Source organism: Lolium rigidum, chromosome 7 (assembly GCF_022539505.1).
Source record: "Lolium rigidum isolate FL_2022 chromosome 7, APGP_CSIRO_Lrig_0.1, whole genome shotgun sequence".
Classification (NCBI taxonomy): domain Eukaryota; kingdom Viridiplantae; phylum Streptophyta; class Magnoliopsida; order Poales; family Poaceae; genus Lolium; species Lolium rigidum.
The window spans coordinates 98,568,817-98,590,888 of NC_061514.1; the positions used below are offsets into that span (position 1 = coordinate 98,568,817).

The 22,072-nt window shown below is 42.4% G+C and overlaps 1 protein-coding gene, 2 long non-coding RNA genes and 1 pseudogene across 8 annotated transcripts; all 4 read left to right on the forward strand.

Moving 5' to 3' along the window:
- The first annotated feature begins 624 nt into the window (after positions 1–624).
- Positions 625–2,747, forward strand: LOC124669454. Of its 2 annotated transcripts, none has more exons than XR_006992191.1 (5): positions 625–677; positions 764–805; positions 923–1,009; positions 1,513–1,625; positions 1,694–2,747. It is a non-coding gene; the product is annotated as an uncharacterized LOC124669454 (long non-coding RNA). The 2 variants fall into 2 exon arrangements; XR_006992192.1 differs by having other exon boundaries at positions 1,724–2,747.
- Positions 2,748–11,897: 9,150 nt separating this feature from the next.
- LOC124678374 lies at positions 11,898–15,352 on the forward strand. Of its 4 annotated transcripts, XM_047214277.1 has the most exons (3): positions 11,898–12,367; positions 14,736–14,812; positions 15,026–15,352. In XM_047214277.1, the coding sequence occupies exons 1-3, from the start codon at positions 11,953–11,955 to the stop codon at positions 15,041–15,043; spliced, it is 510 nt and encodes a 169-aa protein (XP_047070233.1). In that variant the 5' UTR covers positions 11,898–11,952; the 3' UTR covers positions 15,044–15,352. The 4 variants fall into 4 exon arrangements, with proteins under 4 accessions (XP_047070233.1, XP_047070232.1, XP_047070235.1 ...); XM_047214276.1 differs by having other exon boundaries at positions 14,736–15,352; XM_047214279.1 differs by lacking the exon at positions 14,736–14,812.
- Positions 15,353–16,439: 1,087 nt separating this feature from the next.
- LOC124676299 lies at positions 16,440–18,972 on the forward strand. 2 transcript variants are annotated; one of them, XR_006993570.1, is made up of 4 exons: positions 16,440–17,140; positions 17,550–17,617; positions 18,660–18,861; positions 18,940–18,958. It is a non-coding gene; the product is annotated as an uncharacterized LOC124676299 (long non-coding RNA). The 2 variants fall into 2 exon arrangements; XR_006993569.1 differs by having other exon boundaries at positions 18,660–18,972.
- A 90-nt stretch (positions 18,973–19,062) lies between these two features.
- On the forward strand, positions 19,063–21,344 carry LOC124676298 (annotated as a pseudogene).
- Positions 21,345–22,072: the final 728 nt, after the last annotated feature.

A 22,072-nucleotide genomic window follows, 5' to 3' on the forward strand; every position in this document is an offset into this window, starting at 1 on the left:
CGGAGTGGTCGATAAAGGAGGCTATGGAGGAAGGGGACATGGAAGACCACCAAGCCAAGATTGAGGACGGGCACCGCAGTCGAAGCTGGAGCGGCCGCAGATCTTGAGCAGAAAAGAAGAGGAAATGGGAATGTGCGTGGGTGAAGGGAAGGGAAGACGAAGGCCTTTTTGGCCAATTCAGTGTTGACCGAATAAGTGTTTTACGATTCTTTACTATTATATTCCAGTTGGTCGTACGTCATACAACGCGTTTGGTGAGGAGATTGGGAACATCTAGACCCTTCAATCTTTCTCAAACAAAATTGACCGTCGGATCCCACGCTCTGCGCCACTCGTTTCCCCCGAACTCTTGCGCCTCCACGGCTCCACCTCGACCCCTATCTCCCATTCGATCCAATCACACAGCCGCCGCCTCTGCAAGCCGCCTCGCCAGCCGCCCTATCCCCTCCCCTCCCACCTCCTCCGATGACCAGGTTCCCCTCCTTTGCTTTCCCTCCTCCCGGTGACTGTGCAGAACCACACACATGATGTGCATGCGGGATCATACGGCCCTTGCTGTGCTAGGGTTTCGCACACCCTGAATTTTCGCCGCCGCCGCTGGCGCCGCAGATCTCCCCGAGTCCCGCCGCCATGACCTTGCCGCCTGCGCACGCGTTGTTGTCCCCATCCCCTAGCAGGTACTACAATCTCACACCGTTGATGCCTTCCCGAACCTGGCCGTGGTGCTGGTACTTTATTTTTACATGGGCAACATTGTATGCAGAAACAAAAGTTTTCCAGTCAAAGAGAAAATATTCTTATCAAGGTACTAGCTAGCAGTTAAGTTTATACTCCATTATTGTATGGTCCGTTAGTCCTTTCCTAAAAAACGTATTAAATTTAGTTACACTAATGACTAATTGCTTGTTGTTGACATGGGCAGGCCATTGGGTTGAGTTTTTGGGGCTTCTCAGTGTCACTGCGAATTGAGGTCTCAGGAATGCTTCTGCAAAATCTTGAGTCTTGAAAGGTGGGTGCCGAAACTCTAATCTGGAAGCTGTTGGGGATTGTTACATGTTGCAGATTGAATTCTGACCTCGTTATTATGAACCGGAACTGCAAGATGGAGAGTTTTCCGACAGGTGTGAGTTTCCGAATAAGATGGCAGCGATTAATTTATTTTGTTAGTATTCAGTTCATAGTATTTTTCTATGTATACATGACCTCAGTGTTTACCTAAATTTCATGTATTTGCTACTGCAACCTGATAGCTAATATCAATCATGTTTTGTTCACGTGCCCACTGGCAAGATTAATATGGTGTGATTTAAGAGTTCTCATAATTTCACCATAATTAGTTTTTTATGATATAAAAGCAGGCATTGTCATTAGTGAGTGGACTGTTACATCATCAATGAAGAAATGTTGATGTAGCATCAGAATCTCTTCAACGATTTTTATTGGTCCGTAGGATAACCTGCTATCATTTTCTTGATATTTCTGAAAGTGATTCTTCTTTCATTTCTTTCCTAGGTTTGCAACATGAGAAATATCATCTATTTGGTGGAGCTGCCAAACTTCGGACGTAATATTATACATTGTTTTTCTCACCAATTGCTTCACCTTCGTCCAGGCTAACCTCCGAGGTGAGACATCATTGTTCTCTCATCCGATTCAAGAATTATTGGTTAACGAAGTATAATCAATATAATAGGCTTGCCTTATGATATCATTGAGGATCAAGGTACCAATGGAGGTGGTGCCGTTCATTGCTGGACAACTACTTGGCAGAGGCTTCCACGGTAGTACTTTCATGAGTTCTGTGATCTTACTCTTGATCAATAACATGTTCGCATCTATATTGTCACTCAGATGCTCAACCTACAAATTGATACTAAGGTTATCACTCAAGTAAAATTTAAATGAATTAAGAGAGTTGCTAGAAGTTTCATGTTCTTTACTGAACTTGAATAGGCCTCTTGCCTCGGTTGCGATTGCATATTTGTTTGAATTTTCATGCAGTTTGGTTCAGTTTCATGTTCAATAAGGAGTGAAGTAATAGAGATTGGTTGGGAGGAAGGGGGAACTTGAATACAACTTTCGTCTCAGCTTCATATTCTTTTGGAAGTTCCAGTTTCATTTTATTTCTTGAAATAATGACCATGCCTCCCAACAAATTTGATAGTAACCATGCCTCCCAAGGAAAGTAACAGGAATTTTTTTCTAACGGATAGTGTTTGACCTTGCCTCCCAACCAGTTTTATAGTAACCATGACTCCTAATTAATTTTAGATGTTACATAGGCACATTATTAATGCATCAAAACGATGCAAAAAAAATTACACTCGTGATCTTCAGAAATTGTTGGATTCAGTTGTTTCTTTTTGCAAGATGCATATATGTTTAATCATATGAGCAATATATGAACAAGCAGAGTAATTTTAGAGGATATGCCCATTCGAGACCGAAATACATATCCACACGCACACCTTTATCAGTGCAAGCTTATGAGTTGGCTAGAGAAGCAGGATAAATCATAGCTTGAGAATATAGTGACAGGGTGTAGGATGTCAGTTAACAACAAGTTGTAGTTGGGTCGTCCTTGATTTCTAGGCATACAAGTACAGTTAGTTGAGTCCTTGCAAATTAAGGCGTTGTCAACCTTTACTTAGTATGGCAAAGTTCACAATAGATAAAATCTATACCATTATATACGAGTTGGTGATGGCAGTACGCCGATCGTCGCACTTTGGGGTCGTCATTGGAAGCATAGGGACCTGCACTTAATCTGCTATGTGCTTGCCCTGTACTTAGTATGGCAAGGATTGTTTTTATGTGTCGCTTCCATAGCTCCCGATGCTCATGCAGCCCTTCAACTCCAATGGCAAGATGGCGTGGCTCGAGAAGTACAAGACTGCCATGCTTAAGTTCACCACACGCACACTACAGCGCAAGATCCTGCACTTAATCTGCTATGTGCTTGCCCTGTCATGTTGCGCCCACCCACTGCCTCCCGCCTCTCGCGATGTCATGGTGTCGGCTATGCCGCCACACCCTCCGCAAAATGGCGAGCCCACGCGTTGCATGGTCTGGCATCCCCTCCCCTATCACACACAGACTCCCCTTTCGTCGCCCCTCCCTGTTTCGCACGGACTCGCTCTGTCCCGAACTCACCCCCCCTGACCTCCAACGTTGGTTCTCTGCAGGTATTTGTAGGATTGCGCGATCGAGGTTTGAGAGCTCGTGCATAGCCATGGCCGTTTCTGTGGTGCCAGCTCTACTTTCCCATGCAATGTTCCATGGCATTGGGATTGCCTTCACCAGGAGAGCGTTCACTTCACCAATCAGCAACATCATGTCTGTTCCGATGCGCTCAGGACATGCTCATCAAGAACAAGGGCGCTCGTAGTGAGGAGCTCAACTATGGAGTATGGTACTATGGAAATCGAGCCAGCATCAGAAGGAAGCCCACTTCTAGGTATATTTTGGTGTGCTTGCATGTTAAACGAAAATCCATGTCAAATAATTTATTCTAGGTATACTTTGTACGCTCGTTATCCATCTGAGTGATTTTGTTATTTGTTCTTTAGTTCCCAAGCAAAAGTACTGTGAGTATATATGTATCAGATAAGGAGATTAAATCTCTTGTTTTGATGGCCAGGAACGTGGCAGATCATCCCATAATGATTTATACATGCGTGTTGGTTGTTCTCTGTACTATATGTGGATGTTAAAAATGTGTAAATTCTTCTTTGTTTTAGGTGTTTTTCTCTTTAGCCGACACTAAATGATTGGGTATATCAATCACAGTTTACAGGTTATGAAGATGGTCTATCTGATTTCCTTAGAATAACCTGTCACGGTAAGGAGATCGATTTTGATGCCTGCGAGTGATGCCATGATGTCTTTCATTTGTGTTGGCTATATTTGTAACCATGTGATATGAAAAAAACATGATAGTGATACTTTCACTGATCGCTATGCATAATTTTAGAAGTTGGAATATGCTGAAGACGATTACGAAATGGAGCTTGAGCAAATTGAGAAGGTTCAAAATTGATTCACTTGCTCGTTGTTGTGTTAGTCCATAGAAATATATCATGTGTGATTTTACTTCAGCAACCACTTGGTATCACTTCACGTTACTTCTCGATTGGTTGAGAAGTGCAAACAATATGGAAGAGTCATGCGTATTGAGACAAATCAGGATAGCCTATCTGATCGTATAATCAGCTACTCTGGAGATTCGGCAAGGGGAATAATGCTGATTATCTCCTTTCCGACTATATGTTTGATCATTAATTGGTAGATGAATGATATTTTCTGCGTACTAATTTTAGGTTGAGTCTGCTTTTGAATTTCCTAGGATCTATCATGGTTTGGACTTCCATAACTTCATATTTTCACAGCAAGGAAATGTATAACCTAGGAGGGGATACAATTTTTTATCAATAAAACAAATGCATGTTGGTTGTATCTTTTTATGCAGTTATCATGTGTAGCTCATTTTGATTGTATAAAAGATAAAAGAAGAGTAGGGTCTAAGACAACACAACCAGTTGCTACCACAGCCTGATGTGCGATCCGTGGGAAGGAATTGTAGACTTTAGGACCCTCTATATATATCTATACCTAATAATAAAGGAGCTAAGGTTTCTGCCAAAATTTTCGTCAACGCTTTTTTTGGACCGTTTTGCCCACAACTGTTAGCTTAAGGTTGGAAATATTACACCATGTGCCACCGCTTATGCGAAAACTGTTCGCTTGGTTCGGATCGACCGATTGATCGGTCGCGCGTATGCATTGGGCTTTTGGCCCAGCTAGCTAGCCAGCCTTAAGGTTGCGGATAGAAACAGAGAAGATGCGATGTTTTAGAGTCGAAATAGTCCCACCTCGATCGTATAAACAAACTCTCACCACTTTATATCCGTGAGTTTTTTGTGCTACAACGAGCCAACTTGGAACAGCAAACAGAAGCATATATGCGAATTAATAAACGGCTTGATGGTTGCATGCGGGAGCGGATTGAAAGAGGAATTGCACGCTGGGCATGCTGGAGCGGATTGAAAGAGGAATTTCACAGATGGTGGCTATGAGGAAGGAAAGGATAAGATGGATCCCGGAAAATATTCTGGCCATTGGGTCCCACTGTGGGCATTGGGGATGATGGTGGGAGGGTAAAGGAGGAGGACGAGGGGTGAACGAGAGAGAGAGGCGGCGTGGCTCCATGGATAGGGGCGAGGAAGGAGAATGGACTGGGGATGGAGTCGGCCAAGGATTAGCGATATGGTTTGGGTGGTGTGTCCGTCCGCTCCGGTCGGGGCCAAGTTAATAGGTGTGCCAACCTGGTCTGGCTGGGCCGGCGTGTTTCCTTTAAATTTTTCTCATAAGACGTTTTTGCAACGGAAGACTTTCGTGCCTGTCAATGCCCAACAGAAAATGGAAGATCCAACACATGCACAAGGAAACTGCCAAACCATGGAGTTATTTGATGCTGATCAAATTAAGCATTGGAAAACAAAATACTTAGATTTGCTAAAAAGAGAAGCCGAATCAGATTGGAAGCTAGGAGACGGGAGTAGCATTTTTGGCATATCTGATCTAATGGAATCTCTAATAAATCATGATGGATCGTGTCACTAACATCTCACAGGCCAGCACCGCTAGAGAGAAGAGGGAAGAAGAGCTTACAACGGCTGGGAAAGATGCGTCGGGACATAATGGAGACAGAGTCGACGCCGAGAAAAGAAGTAGAATAAGAAGACTGCGGTCGCCGCTACAGCGCCATCGCTACTGCTACTCTGCTCGCTGAAACAAAGTTGCTACCTCACCAGATGTTTGGGTGGATTCAGGTTGCCAATTCAATGGATCTTTTAGATGTTGATTGTTTGGAGCAATAGAGCTCTACCTGACCCCATATTAGCAGGCATCGTTTTTGGTTCTTACTTTTGTTCGTCTCATTGATTGGAAATTAATTCGTGTTCTCCTGACCAATGAGAGATGTCATGAGACAAATCCTTGTGTGTATGCAAAATTGTTTTTAGTTCATGGTTTAATTTGCTTTCAGTTTTCAGTAAAGTCTAGCTCATCTATAATTTTTTTTTAATCTATGTCGATTTGTACGTACAAATTGTAGCGAAGCTACTTCATTTATGTTGCAAATGAAAAAATATAATAATATTAATCTATATACCACAAGGCTAACCCTATCGGCCTCGACAAGGACTATGCGGACTTCATCATCATCTTCATCGATAGGTCGTTCATCGAAGATGCGGCCACCGGTAACGTTTTTAACAACCACATGGAGTAAGAGCTCGCCATCATGGTGGCATTATCAACTCCACACGACGGACACCCGACAACCATTGCAATATATATGTTTCTCTCCCTTTTTAACGGCAGGAGCATGTTTCCTATTCATTTATAAATATATAAAAGGTCTTTCATTTTATTTAATGTGACGTCGTAGCAAGAGTTTAAGGTTTAGGAAACATGCTCGATTTTAGACGCCGTAGCAACGCACGGGTTTTGTCCTATCCAATGCTTAAATGTGTAAACGCAAAATGATATTGTGATCAGTATAAATTAGTAAATCAAAACGCACGGGCATTTGCAAATATTCATGGAAAAACTACATGCTTATAACACAGATTGTTTGTTGAGTATGGTACGAGCTAATGATAAAGTTTTTGATACACATCTTCAAGTACCATGAAAATGAAGTTGAGGATAACATTCCTGATGTTGTACACCTTAAGAATGTCAAGGGAGGATGGCTTAATAAATATGAGATAATTTTTTGGTCATTGCTTTAAATACGCATTATATTGAATTATGTGAAGTGAAAATTTAACACGTTCGATACCAAGTACAAGGCAAGGTGCCGTAGCAACGCACGGGCATTCAACTAGTTTATTTAGAATACCAGTCATGTAGGACAAGGCGTTTTTGCACTCCTGGCTTACAAAATCCCAAAAAAAAACTATAGCACGTACATCTTGACATTATATGCTCGCAAAATTGTTTCATGAAAAACAGCAATTTTTGTGTCATACGAAAAAACATAAAATTTGGTGTTAAAAAGACTCTTCATGAAACATTTGTTTATATTTTTTTTACAAAGAAACAAGAGAAATGCCGATTGTCCGTAAAACTTAGCGTGTGCAGATAGAGTGTTGATATATACGCGCAAAATTTTCATTCGAAGTGTTTTTTGATATTTTTTATAAAAATTGCAATGGGAGGAGCATATGCACATGGTTCAAAGTGTATTTCCGTGTCGTGTAGGTTTTCTCAAACATTTGATTTGTCCATGAAACATATAACTTTCATAATATTTGCATCAATTACATATATTTTGATATTTATTTCCGTGTCGTGTAGGTTTTCTCAGCTATTACTCACGATAAAAAAAATGAAATTCTGAAATTGCTGATCGGCTATAGTAGGAACTGTCCGCCATCATCACGCTACGTCTGTGCCATTCCAATATTGGACGAGGCCATCAGTATCATCCGACACCCTTGCCTCTTCTTCCTCCTCCCAGAGAGAGAGCGCTTACCTTCACGCCGCTCCAATCCCCTATCTTGCAGCTGTTCCAACTTTGAGTCATGGCTTTCCTTCGTGTTCTTCTCGTCCTCATCGGTTTTGTGCTGCTGGTGCTCCCACTAGCTGCCGGAACCGATAACCGCACGGCGAGCGAGGCTATGGAAAAGTTCCTGACGGACGAGCTCAAGAACTGCAATGCCGAGCGGCTCGGGTTGCAGAGGAACCAAACCGATACCCTCATGCTAGCCCATCGCGACCACAAGAAGGAGGGGAACCTCGAGCTGGTCAATGTTGCAATTACAGCTAGCGTGGGGTTTCTCTGCGTGCTGGTTAGTGCGGCCGCCACTATTTACGCTACAACCTGCTCGACGAGTGCATCTATAAAATGCAACAAGTTTGGTACTATGATCAAAAAATCAATTGGTAAGTTTAGAAAACTATCTACTCAATATGCATTAAAATTACACATATATTCATTCTACCTAAATGGCAGAGACGGAGCTATCTGCAGTTCAGGGGGGCCACCGCCCCCCCCCCCCAATCTGCCTCTGCATCCCATTTGCCCCCAGCATCTCGGCTCAAGCTCCGCCACTGCTAAATAGCCCTTGCTTTGTATGCACGTGATGTTGAATTATGTGAAGTGAAAAATTCGTTGGAACAACCTCAGCAGCCTGAAAAGAAAAGAAGCTTAAGGGTAAATGCCCCCGCATTCTAAATATCCATCATCTCAGTGTTTTGCTCACCGTCCTGTTGCTCACCTGGGGTGGGTAGGTCTTCATCACCTTTACAACTTCAGCGAGTTGGGCAGAGATTTCTGGTACCAGCTCCTTGTGATGATCCTCGAGAACTGTCTGCAGCATCTCCTTGAAGTGACTGGAGTTCAGAATTTGTCGAATTACCTCCGGGGTCATGGCTTGGGAACGCCTTGTTGTTTTCTTTACCCAATCTACGTTATATAGATATGCATTTATCTGTTACCCTTTAGGATATTTTTGGACGTACTTGAACGCCGCTATGGAAAATGGCAAAGCATGAAAAATGATCTTTTAGTTCTTCACTTCTTACCGGAATCATCATAGTTAATAGAATTATGATAATTGCATGACTGCTCAACTGAATTTGGCGATATTACATTGTCCTGATGTACTTCACCTATCATGTTCTTTAGTCGAACGTCCTAGCCCGATCTTAGCAATCCGAGTTTAGTATGGGGTACACCACTTTCTAGAAGGTCGAACGTCCCTTGCACCATTTGCAATGCATCATATAAAGCAGGATGTCAACGTAAACATTGACGATGAAGTGTACATTTGTGCAAGCCTTTAAGAGCCGATCTAGCAGGTGTGAGTGGCATATATATGCCTACCAAGTCAGATGCGCACCAAGAGCGGGATTTATACCAATATAGACATTCCACATGTCGACCTTCTGGATGCATGAACACGTCCTCGCCTGCATGAACCAACATATTTTGATCATGTGAGACACAATGCGAATGGCGCCCTCCGTAGTTCTCGGTTGATGGATATATTACTTGGTCGGAAGCACGTGGAGATTGGAGAGACCAAACTTCCAAATGATATGATCTTAAGCGGTGTGTCTTCCTCAGAAGACCCTCGCCTCGTTGCTTTTCAGGCCATCCTATATGTGTCATGCTTTTATGTTACTCATCTTACAGAAATGCCAACAAAAAAAATGCAAAAACAATGACCATCCAAGATGATGTAGATCCATATGGTCATCAAGCTAGTTATAACCAAAGTTTAATTGTTGGAGAGAAACAATCCTATACAAAATCATGAAATGCAAGAGCAAGAAACTCACCTGTATGAATCATGTTTAAAACCTGACCAAACATGACATGTTTCAAAGCTCTACTATTTTTTCACAATAAGAGCTCCCACTCACATACAAGGAACTTGATGTACTGAAAAGACCTCATGATAACAACAAGTTAGATACAACAATAGTTCATTATGCAGTAATTGTATGAGCCATACTCCACGCTACATTGTTTGATCAATAGTTAAGTTCAACCAATATTTAGTCTCTATAGTAAAATATGATTCTGCAATGATGAACTGAATGAAATTATGATGAATCTGTAAGATGTCGGTTTGGTATTTAAAAAATGTCACAAGTAATAGGATCATGTGTGTATGCAATATATCAATCCTGCTACTGCAGACACACGTGTCGTCTCCTCTGCATGCTCGGGATAAGACTTACCTCCCCGTCACTGGCCTCCCCACCTCCTCCCCTGCCCCGGCCCTTGCCGCGGTGAGGTGGCGGATGCTCCGGTTGAGCTACGTGTAGTGGAACCTAGACGCATGGCGGCGGCCATGAACATTATATGAAATCCCTATTAGCTCAATTCCAATACATGAAGAACTAACATATAATTTCCACTATGAAATAACGGATACAAAATTTATAATTCCGAAAATTAAATAAATGCTAACATAACCGAACCTGAAATATTTTGTGTGTGGATTGGCCATTGCTCCAGATAGGATTAGGGAGCCGCTGCCCCGATCAAGTTTTCCCCAACCAGATCTTGCTCTCGGTTATCTCTTCTCCTTCTCTCCATTGCCGCCACTGCTCCGCTTCTCCTAATCATCTATTGACTTTGTTGCAGCGCCGTTCCTCTGGTTCTTCATGCTTCACTGCCGGCAGGGCATCATCGTCACATGTGGCACATCAATTAAGTACTACCTTGAGTAATTGCAGTTTCTTGATTCAGGTTGAATGATGTTACCAGGTGGCCGACAGAAAAAAATTCTGCTACTATCAACAAACATTCTTCCGCAAAATTTATGACCAAAATAAGCTTTCCATCAATTGCAACGATCGTCCACATTGAATAGAATCATTAGCAATCTTTTTACCATAGTAACAATCATCAATTAGTAAATCAAATATCTTAACAATGGAAGAAAATGGGAGGCCTAGTTACCTTGTTGGATGATGTGGTCGTCATGCTGTTATAGAACGTGGCAGTGCGACCATGGGGTTGACAACATGGTGGTGAAGCCGCCATGGAAAGGGAGGCGGGACAATGGGATACACGAATGACGCTAGTAGCGAACTGGAATGAGGCACCCGCAATAGAAGGAGCACTGGAACAGCGAGGCAATGCCGTTGTTCGAATTGGTAACGTGATGCACCAGAGGCGGGGCAGGGACCCGTCAATGGCGGCCTCGTGGTGGTGGCCGTCGGCAAGGAACGCGGCGAGGCCGGCATGCGGGCGCAAGGCGCGTCATTGGTAACCCGGGGGCGGCGGTAGGGGCTAGGAGCGCGTCCGACGGGCGCGTCGATGGCTTCGCATAGTTGCTACCACACACTTGTTCTTCTCCCCGTCGTCTCCTCCTCGCATCTTCCAGGTGCCAATGCACGTAGGGCTCCTCACCTCGCATCCGCTCCACTCGGCCGGGAAGATCGGCGGCCGGTGCGTTGTGGAGCTCGGCCGGGGCATCACGGGAAGGCGGTCGGAGGCTAAGACGAGATTCGTGATGGTGGGGAGCCGGCAATCTCTGATGCGGCGTGGCAGCAATGGTACTCCAGGGCGGCGGTAGCTGTCAGAGTCGAGGCATGACAATTGAGGAGTTGACTACCTGCACGGTTAGGAGATCGAGTGGGAGGCTTATGCGATTTGGATTAAAAATGATGATTAATTGGCCTTTTAATTGCGCATGTAATCACCCACTTTTGGTATGAGAGCGTGTATGGTTATTGTTGCAACGATTTGATTGATTACCGGGATTGATCTGAGAGATTTTCTGATTCATCCTCGAGGCTATTTCCTTTTTTATGAGATGTTCACGGGGCTGTTGAGCAGGAAACATTGAAAGTTTTGATCAAGGATTTCTTAATCATTAATTAGTGAGACCCGTATCATATGTATATAAGATTAGATTAGATGTGGACTATGATAATTCCGTGACTATGTGGTTCTGTTGTCGTTTTTTTGGTAAGTATATGACGGATGGCTGGATGGCAAGCGGGGGACGTTTAGTAAGATTGGATGGTCAAGATGGTCTCCAATCTTTGACATCAAACATGTTTGACGACGTACCAACTCGAATATAATAGTAAAGATAAACTCCTAACTATTTATAAGTATTATTAGATAAAATAATTAATCCTGTTGCAATCGGTGGCTTCTCATGCCTCTGCCGCTCCATGTATGTTATAGTCCGTCCGATATAGATCGACGGCCGAGCTTGATCTAAGTGGTAACACGCCCCAAACCGGAACCCTAGATCGCTTCCCCTCTGCCCCTCCCCCCTTTGCCGTTCCTTTTGCGGCTCCCGCGACGACGGAGGCAAGGCGTCCGTCGCGCGCCGCTCCGTCGATCCCGTGTCCGAGGGCGGCTGCCGCTGCACTCCGGCGAGACGGTAGCGACGCAGGCCATGGAGGGCTATGGCTGTCGTCGTCCTACATGCGCAGCTCTCTCCACGGGGAGCCCTCCTCCACGGTGTCCTCCATGGGTCGTTCCGCTGCCGCAGGCCTTCGACGACCTCGCCGGGAACAACTCCACGGGCGGAGGACGAGAAAAAGCCGGGTGCGGCGATGCGGCCAAGGACGATCCGGCATCGCTCCGTGGCGGCGAATCAGCAGTGGGCCGGCAGGTACCGGGCGAGGCACCGCGGTGTGCAGCACAGCCCACACTGGCGGAACTGCTACAAGCGCAGCAGCGGCGGTAGGAGCAAATTTCGGCTTTGGCTGGGTGCCGGCAGTCGCCTGCAGGTCTTCCGGCTTAATCCGGCCGAACTGCATCTTGGAATTGGGAACTTCTGCATCGGGCTCAGCTCTCCTCTGTCCGCCTCCTGTAAAGGTAGCTGGTTGAATTTACCTCCCTATCCGATCTTTCATTGGTTGAGATCTTCTTTGAAAATGGCATTGCTAATCTATAGCACTTCGTAATCCTTACATGGTTGACTAGCTGTGCACATCTGTTGTGTAGTTTTCATTTCTCTCATATGGATGGATTATACAACATGTGATAGATTATTTTTTGGTAGTACTACAGTATTATGTTCTACAGCAACCTGCTTCTAAATCCAAAAAATTAATGGTGTATTGTGGTTAATATGGGTTGGATTATCAAACGAACGGAAACTATAATATGTGTTCAGTTCATTCATGTGATTTTGATAGTAAATGATTTGCCGCCACTCTGTACGTACCAGCTTAGCAGAGTTTTCTATGTAAGGATTTGAGAGTTTTTTCAGCGAGGTGATGGACACATTGAAGTGTAGGTGCGTCGGTGGCAAGCATGGCGACCTTGGCGTCAGGTTACAGTCCAGCGGCCATTAGGTTGTGCTTCTGTACACGACAAGCCTGTGACGTCTAAGATGGGCTTACGGTGTTTCTAATTTTTATGTCTGCACCTTCCCACACCTTCATGTCTCTGATGTCTTGTGGTCATTTCACTGCTTGACAACCCAAAGTTTGTCATGCCTTTTGTGTATATTCTGAATTTCACACCTAGCTTGCATGATCGAATCCAATGTTGTTTCTGCTAGCTGATTCCTTTGTGTTCTTTGTCAGTGTCGAAGTATGCTAATTAGTTTGGGTTTCCTGAAAAGTACTACTTAATGCACCCACCACTGGCTAGAGAATTTTTGTTTGCCGATTTATCAGAAAGGGATTTTGAAAGCAAGAAAGTGATATGTAAAAGTTGTATTCTTGCCATATATGTAGATGCATACTGGTCATCATGTTTTCATGGGCTATTTGTTTTTTTACCATTTTTCTAATCTACTTCCCATTGGTAAATACAAATTTACGTCATGGATTTAGTACCGCATGAAGTTGCATTTGCAAGATCATAACATATGAGCCAATGAAGGTATTGCATACAGATGCCAGTTTAGGCTTTCTTAACAATATTTCACTTTTAGTGCATTCAGATTTTGGCAGCAATTGTATCCACTCTCTTACCTTAGTATGCAACTAAATAATGGTACAAAATAAATGTTTATATGCTGAAGGATTTAAAATTTTAAAATTGGTAGCTTCAGGAAAATGCTATCCTGGCCCAATACTTGGAAGAAAAAAATGCTTCATTTTGCTACTGCTAATGTAACAAGTGGTTTTAGGACTATTTTTTTTTGAAAGCTAAAAATTGCCTTGATTTATCTTGGATGTTTTTGGGTCAGCTTGGCCTACCAAATTTTGTTCAGTTTTTTTTTCTCAGTTTCGATTTCAAGGGCTATCTATGCTTTACCTACTGATAGATGCATGCTATACTGCACTGTAGTATTTTCTTTGGTAGCTTTTTGATGTTTCTTTGCTTTAGTCCTTATAATGTTAAAAGAACCCATGCATGATGGATGCTTTTGTTCATTCTGAGATCATCATTAGGCTATTGCTAATCACCATGGTTCAACTGCAAATTATTGGTTGTCCCTAAAAACATAATCATCATGCTTCAATCCTTATAATGTTTTTTCCCTCACCTATAATGCAATACCATGAAGATTACAGGATGCCATACACATATTCAGAAATGTTTTTGTTTAAGGAAATAAACTTATGGTTATGCCCCCTTGGTATATTGTCATATCTTATGCATGTTGTAATAATTTTGTAACTAAGAGAGAACCTTCTACGGTCTAAGATTTGATGGAACATTTATTGTCCATACTTCTGTCTGACTAATGTTCGTCATATCAAACTTTAAGATCATTCACACTTTTTCATCATGAAAACTGAAGGATTAAATAGTTCGAATCTCTCTCATATTATCATCAAACTAGGTGTTGTGTATATGTTTTGCTTTGTTCCATAACCAGGTAGATATTTTTGTTATATGTGATGGGGTTTACCAATTAAATTTCGTCGGTTATGTTTTGCTAGAGGGTAAGAATGATGGTTTCATAAGTCATGTCCATAAAATTGGTTTATATCACTGGACATTTTTTTTCACCATGTTCAAAAATTTCACGGTGTGTCACTTTGACTCGAGATTGTTTTTAAGTGTGAAGTCAGACTACAAACTCCATTGTGTTGACAAGGCTCGCTCACATATTTGGCTGGATGTAGTGGCAAACCTTTCCCAGTTAAGATGTATTTCCCTGTCCCAAAATATAAAACGTTTTAGTAGGCTAGACTAGCCTACCAAAACGTCATATATTTTTGGTACAGAGGTAGTATTAATTTAAGATGCTAATATTGTTTTTTTTTCTTTTGGGCCTCAGACGGAACGAGGATGAGGTTCATATGTTTCTCAAGTACAAGGAATCCACGTATATCTGGAGGGAATTGTTTTGGGAAGATATTAGAGTGCATCTTATTGCTTGTGCATCTCCATTTGAGTTCTGTAACACATAGGGCGTCTTCATGCTAAAGTAAACTAGGTCCAAATACACTTGTGTTGCGAGCAAGAAATTCTGAACATCTGTGAAGTGTGCGATAACGTGATCTGGTTATGCATTGATTTTGAGTATCATCGCCCAACTCAACAACCTGTGTGTGAATTCTGGTGCAGGCCACAACCTCATACTAAACATTGATATTTCATTATATTCTGAAGATGGCAGTGGAGGCTGGTGTGCTGTCCTAAAGGATGAATGAGGTGAAGTGTTTATGGTCGAGGCACGGTTGTACACCATATATGAGAAGGCTTTAGCTTGCTGAATGGACTTCTAAATATTTTGAATATGGGTGTTTCTTAACTTACTATGTTGTAGTTATTCTTGATGCAAGGTAGATGAGATTGGAGATTGGACCAAATGCTGTAATTTTGAAGAGATACTTATTGTGTGTAAATCTTATCCTATTTTGCCACAATTGGAAGAAACTGTATGCATGACAATCATTTCTTTTTATTTTCAATTGTTCGTGCTCTGTGTTTAATCTTTAATCTGTTAGACGTGAAAATGAAACTAAGTACAAATCGTTTCTTCTGTATTGATGTTGTCTTGTGTACCTCCGTTCTTCTCATGTTCAAAATCTTACTGATACATGAAAATTATGTTATAGATTGTATTATTAGCGAGGAAAAAATCCACTCAATCAACCTACCTTACAAATCAGATATAAACGGCGCGGTGAAGCGCGCCCAATATGTAATCGTGTTGCGATCGCTGCGTTCTCAGAGCCCGAGCGCTCCATGCACCTGCGTGTGGGCCACTGCATTGCCCGAACGAGTGGGACCTGGTCGATGGCGAGCACTTTCTCCTCCTGTTTGCTATTCCCTTCTTCTCGAGCTTGCTATTGCTAAGACCATCTACGGTTTCCGGCCGTCGCCCGCCGCCCGCTTTCCTTTGCGCATCTTCTCCGACGCCGGCGTCGATGGAGGCGGAGATCCCTGAAGAAGTGAAGCCTCCGGCGATGAACCGTACGCAGTGGAAGGCCGCGAGGTGAACCACGAGTCCGCAAGGTCGATGAAGCAGCGCCTCTCCCGCTTCTATGGCTCTTACGAGGACACCAGTAAGTACCAATTTCGTGGGCCTTAATTCCTACTCTCTCCCTGATCCCCAGCCATTTTTGTCGGCTGATTGATCTTGAGGGTTCGATTTGTCTGGTGAGATCATGGGTGAACTACTTGCTTAGTCGATCCAGCAATCCCCATTCTATCAACTTTCACATCTAATCGAGTCATGCTAAATATTTCTCTCTTCCATGGATTTAGGGTCTCAGATCTGGTCCATCCTTCTGCAGAACTGGCAGGGGAAGATGTGCCTAGCCAAGTACAGCATCCTGCTTGAGGACTCACAAAAGCACAAGGTATAGTACGAGGTGAGGGGTGGATCATGCATGATTAGTTCGGCCCGATTTCAGTTTCGATTTCTGCTATTTGATTGCTGGTTTACGGGTGCACGGGCTGGTGGTCAATCGGGGCCCCAAGCTCACCATCTTCATGGAGGTATGTCCACTTCTTGATTTGGATTCAACCCTAAGCTCTTTTTCTTGGAAGAAAAATGATAAGTTTGACGTAGAGTCAACAACTCTGAAAGTGGAGGAATCGCACTGTTGCATGCACCGGATTGCAATAGCTCCATCGCTACTGTTTTTTTCAGGCCTTTTGTCTTGTTTCGTGAGATGTATTTTACCTGGTAGATTAAATAGGTCAACAATTTATGATAAGTTACAATGGTTCTGGCTGAAGTAAAAGGGTCAGAAATATACAGGTTCCATTGGATTCGTGAATTAACTTCGAAGTTTAGTGGATGTCAAGATGTGTTAAACTGACTATTCTTTTTGTGTATAGAGATGGTATAGTCCAGGTGTGTGTCCAGATCTTATTCAGCAATTCCATATGCTTAGTACAACTTCATGCCATGGTTTCTTTAAGATATCTTGCAGGCAAGATGTTTTTTTTTGAAAAAACGACAGTAACCATTAAGATGTCTTGCTGTGTTCAGTTCAGAATTTGTTTCCTTTAGACACCAGAAGTACCCCAATTGTTCGGTCCATGTAGGAGCAGCAGACATTTGATTGGATCCCTGATACCCTAAAGCTTTGAAAATTCAAAGCAATTCAACTGATATGCCACTTTTATCTTTTTGTTTTATTGATTATTATGCAGATTCTAAGTGGTCGTCGAAGAGCTGGAACTCTGCTACTGTTAGTCTGCGGTTCAAATCATCTACAAACAAAGGTCTGCATTCTTTGAACTGAGTTATTGTGAAACTAAATATCAAGTTGAAAGCAGTTCAATTCATATGTTATTTCTCTCATACCATTTCTTCATTTTGTTTATTCTAAATGGTCATGGAAGAGCTGCAAGTTTGTTACTGTTAGTCTGCAGTCAATATCATCTACAAACAAAGGCCTGCATCCTATTTAAATGTTTTCTTTTTAGAAACATCTGCAAGAATAGCAGATAATATCATTTTCAGTTTTCAATTGACGATAATGCTGTTGCTGAACCTGTTTAACAATAGGTAGTACCGCAAGGTCAATGAAAAAATAGTTTCATTACAATTGCATCTGTTGCTGCTACTATTGTTTGTCGTTTCTCACATGGGTCTTCGCTTTATCATTTTGGCTTACTGGTTTATATTCAGGTAAATAGGAATATCATGCAAGGACAGATCAAGTAGAGATTTGGAGAGTCATAATGACATTTATTTAGGTACACACTTGTTTTTCATCGCAGAAATGGTTTTCCACTTTGCTCAGATTGTGTAGTTGATCGATATACAGATACGTGCTTCTTAACTCATACAGATTTTCACTGTAATTCGTGGAAAAGACAGCTCTATTAATGAAGCCGTGCTCATACTAAATAACATTATATTAATCTTGCTTCACATGTATCTCTATGTATCTACTATTTTACACACTTATCAAAATCTGTGCAATAAAATCATTTACGTTCCATATATACCTCATAGTTAAAGCCTTTTTATTTGTGTTTCTAATGAATACATAGGCTGATATTGTGGGATGAGCTTGCCATTACATTTGATGCTATATACCACCTCAGTTTCGATGAATAAGGCACACACACATTTCAAGGCGAACTTTGAACGAAAAAATTGGGTAACAAAATCTTGATTATATTAGATGTAATTAGTATCGTTGGATTCGTATTAAAAACACTTTCTAATGATGTCAATTTTACACTAACAATCTTTAATATTTTGAGAAATTTTTGGTCAACGAGAAAACACGTAAAAAAAGGACGCCTTATTCATTGGAATGGAGGGAGTACAAGTTAAGTTTGGTCAGAAAAAATAATTTGGAAGAATTGTTGCGACATTATTGGAGTAATATGATATGATCAGTTTCTTAAAGATTTTAGAACGGTACAGTACCAAAGAATAAACTTTGCTATGTTGTTTTTTTTTTGCTTCCTTAGCCAACTACTAGACTTAGTGTTATTTTACGGAGCATGGGATAAGTAGGTTCTCATATATATGGATTTATGCGATTCGTCAATCAGATCTTGGCTACAAATTTTTATGTCCGCAAAATCTATCTCTGAATCTTGGTGACCCAGGATGTTCAATTACCCCTGGTTAGCTTTGTAAATTTCTTTGTCCTTAAACCAGCTAGCAATATATTGTGCTAATGTGAGGATGGATTTATGTGTAGATTTATTGCACCTATGTCCATACAATTTTGTTTGATAATCTAAGGGTTCATAGCTAAGCAGTTTTGTATGTATGCAGAGAATTATGCCGTCATACTTCATCACTGGCGCAACAAAGCTCCCTGGAGGGAAATACATATGTGTATCCCTCCTGTCAGTTATTTAAACTTCACCACATTCTGTGTATTATCAGTGGTGTGGAACCCTTTTGTTCATTTGAGTGGGCGTACTTACAAGATGCAAATTTCCAATCATAGCTGCTATTTACTACACCATTGTTGGTACTGTTCTGTTAGCCAAATTTCCCACCCCACCACTCCCCTTCTGCTCCTTCCCTCACCCACCATCGCTACCACCAGCACCACTGCTACAAGCACGAGCACGGCGCTGCGCCCAGAGAGAAATCACCGCAAGCACGCGCGCCACGCACGGGGACGGCGCGCGGACACATTACCCGAGCGCGCGCGCCGCGGGAGCAGGGGATGGCGGTCGCGGGGCGCCGCGCGGCGGCGTGCGGGCGGTGGTGCCTGGTGATCCTGGCCGTGGCCTCCGCGCTCGGCGTCTCCGGGCCCGCGCTCTAATGGCGCTACAAGAAGGGCTTCTCCTCCTCCTCCTCCTCCTCCGCTGCCACCGCCGCGGCAGCCGTCTCCTCCTCCCCCACCTGCCCGCCCTGCACCTGCGACTGCCCGCCGCCCCTCTCCCTCCACTCCATCACGCCCGGTGAGCCTCCACTTCCGCCCCCTCTCCTCAGATCTGCGCCCACCGACGCATGTGCTGTTCACAGTTCTGTAGATAAGAACGTGGTTGGTGTTAGCCTATGAATGCAGCTGCTCATGAATGCAGTGGGTGAACTGAACTCTGTAATAGTAATAGTAATAGTAATAGTAATAGTAATAGTAATAGGCCAAATCAACTGCTTCATGTCTTCTACCTTCACAACTGACAGGATTGTACATTTTCCTTCCTTTGCAGGGCTCATGAACTTCTCAATTTCAGGTTTGACCTCCTCCTTCACACTCGCTTTAACTCAGGTTCAGTATTATGCGGTCTTATCACTGTAATTGGTTGAGTATAACGGTTGTATTGCTAAGGTTGACATAATTGGTCAAGCTCTCATCATGATATTTTCTCTACCAAACAATTCCACCTGCAACTTTAGACTGTTCCTGGACTTTTATCTCCCCCAGCACAATTTCGATGTCCAGGTGTTATTACAATGCATGCTATTCTACTAGTGTCGTTCTTGACATTTCCCTTACCTTTGAGAGTGTAGTTTTACTCTATATGAAGCGTTAGATAAATTGTTTCATCCTTTAACAGTTCATCATCAGTTTGTTTTACTATGTTGATATTGCTCTTTTAAACTAGTGGCATGTTACGTATCAGGCTGGCCTAAATCCTTTTGCAGTTTCTGTAAGATTGGGCCTTAATGACTTAAGCATGGAATATTTGGGAATTGGGATATGCCTAAGGACATACTCTATTGAATGGCCTACTCTACAATTGCTACAGCATCCAAATGTGATTGAGAAAATCATGTGTTTCTCATTATATTTGCATAGAATTTTGATGTGCTTGTGGTATTAGCTATACATGAGCAAGTACACAAGAAGGATAATGACGATGTAGTTCTCAGTCTATGATGGTATGCATCATATGCTCACGAGCTTCGGTCCAAAATACAGTACTTCGTTGTGCACATACCACCCACACGTCTATGATGGGGTTTAACCTTTTGCAACCATACATGGATTACTTCCTTATATTTCCCAGTAACACGGTAACATTGCAACCAAACATGAAATACTTCCTGCTATTTCCAGTAACACATTAGCCTGCAAATTTCCAGTAACGCATTAACATCACAACTGAACGTGGATTACTTCCTGCTGTTTCCAGTAAGGGATGATGACTCCTCCCCTGCACCAATTTGCATGCCATGCAGCTTACTGTGTGCTGACAAAGTGTTATATTGCTGCTGCACATAAAGCTTTCACCTACATAACTATCATAATTTCTATGGTGAAATTGCAAATGCTCTGCATGAACAGGATAGTGTAAACCTTTTGCCACATTTCTGTCCAAGTGCTTGTGAGCTGGAACTTTTCTTGTGAATTCCTTTTCGTATGGTGGCGTCGGTTTCGTTCTACTTCTGTTACTGCTGTTATCAGGCAATCTTGTTGAATCGAAAAATAATTTGAAGTTGAATATGCAGCTTGTGGCACAAATGATCCTGAGCGTAACAAAGAGATGGAGAAGCAGTTTGTTGATCTCCTTAATGAGGAACTGAAGCTGCAGCAGGTTGTAGCTGAGGAGCACAGCCATCACATGAACGCCACTCTTGTGGAGGCAAAAAGGCAGGCTACCCAGTACCAGCGAGAGGCAGAGAAGTGTAATGCGGCTACAGAGACTTGTGAGGAAGCTAGGGAGAAGTCTGAGGGGGCAATCTCGAAGGAGAAGAAACTGACTGCAATCTGGGAACGACGAGCTCGTGAATTGGGCTGGCAGGATTCTCGAGCCGCCACCCTATGATAGGCCGTTGTAGTTTTCTTACACACGGAAAATTATTTTTGGTAGACCTCTTGCCGCCAAACCATGGAGCGTTAAGTGTACCGGTCAATGACCACGTGTATTGTCTGCATATGTATTATGAGTTTGTGAGTTGTTCGGATGAAGTACTGTTACTCTAGACAATGTACGTTCCTTATATTTGTAACTATTGTACATTGATTCAATATCCAAACCTTATGTCAACATTATTGAAGACATACAGTGTAGTGTTGTGTCTCGGTGGCAAGACAGTTATCTGTTTTGGACGAATTTTACACCTTTGGAAGTTTGAGCCACAGTGTCAATCTTGAGACTTGTGTGTCAGCAGGCTTATGGAAGAAGTCTTTTCTGTTTTTGATTCATTTTCAGGGAGCATCTCTTTCATGGTTTACACAAAAATGCTGCCCAATGTATTGCTTGTTTGGAGGCGTCTTCGGTCAGTAATGTTCAGTGCCTGTAATCTGGAAATAATATCATTTTTTTGGAGCTTATTTGCAAAAAACCAACATCCCAGTTACCTTCAGGAAAAAAAAGAAGAAGATTGGCCCATACAGAAAGCATCTCTTTCATGGGTTACGCAAAAATGATGTCCAATGCATGCTTGTTTGGAGGCATTTTCGGTCAGTAATGTTCAGTGCTTTTTTTTTTTTTGAAACTAGTAATGTTCAGTGCTTGTACTCTAGGGATAGTTTTTGTTTGTTGGCGCTTATTTGCAGAAAAGAAAATTGATTCTAGGGATTATATTTTGTTTGTTGGCGCTTATTTGCAGAAAAGAAAATTGATTCTAGGGATTATATTTTGTTTGTTGGCGCTTATTTGCTTACCTTCTGGAAAAAAATTGATTCTAGTTAGAATCAGGAAAACTAATTCCAACATTCTAGTAGGCTTCAGGAAAACTATTTATCAGAAAAAAAAACTGATTCTAGTTAGAATCAGGAAAAC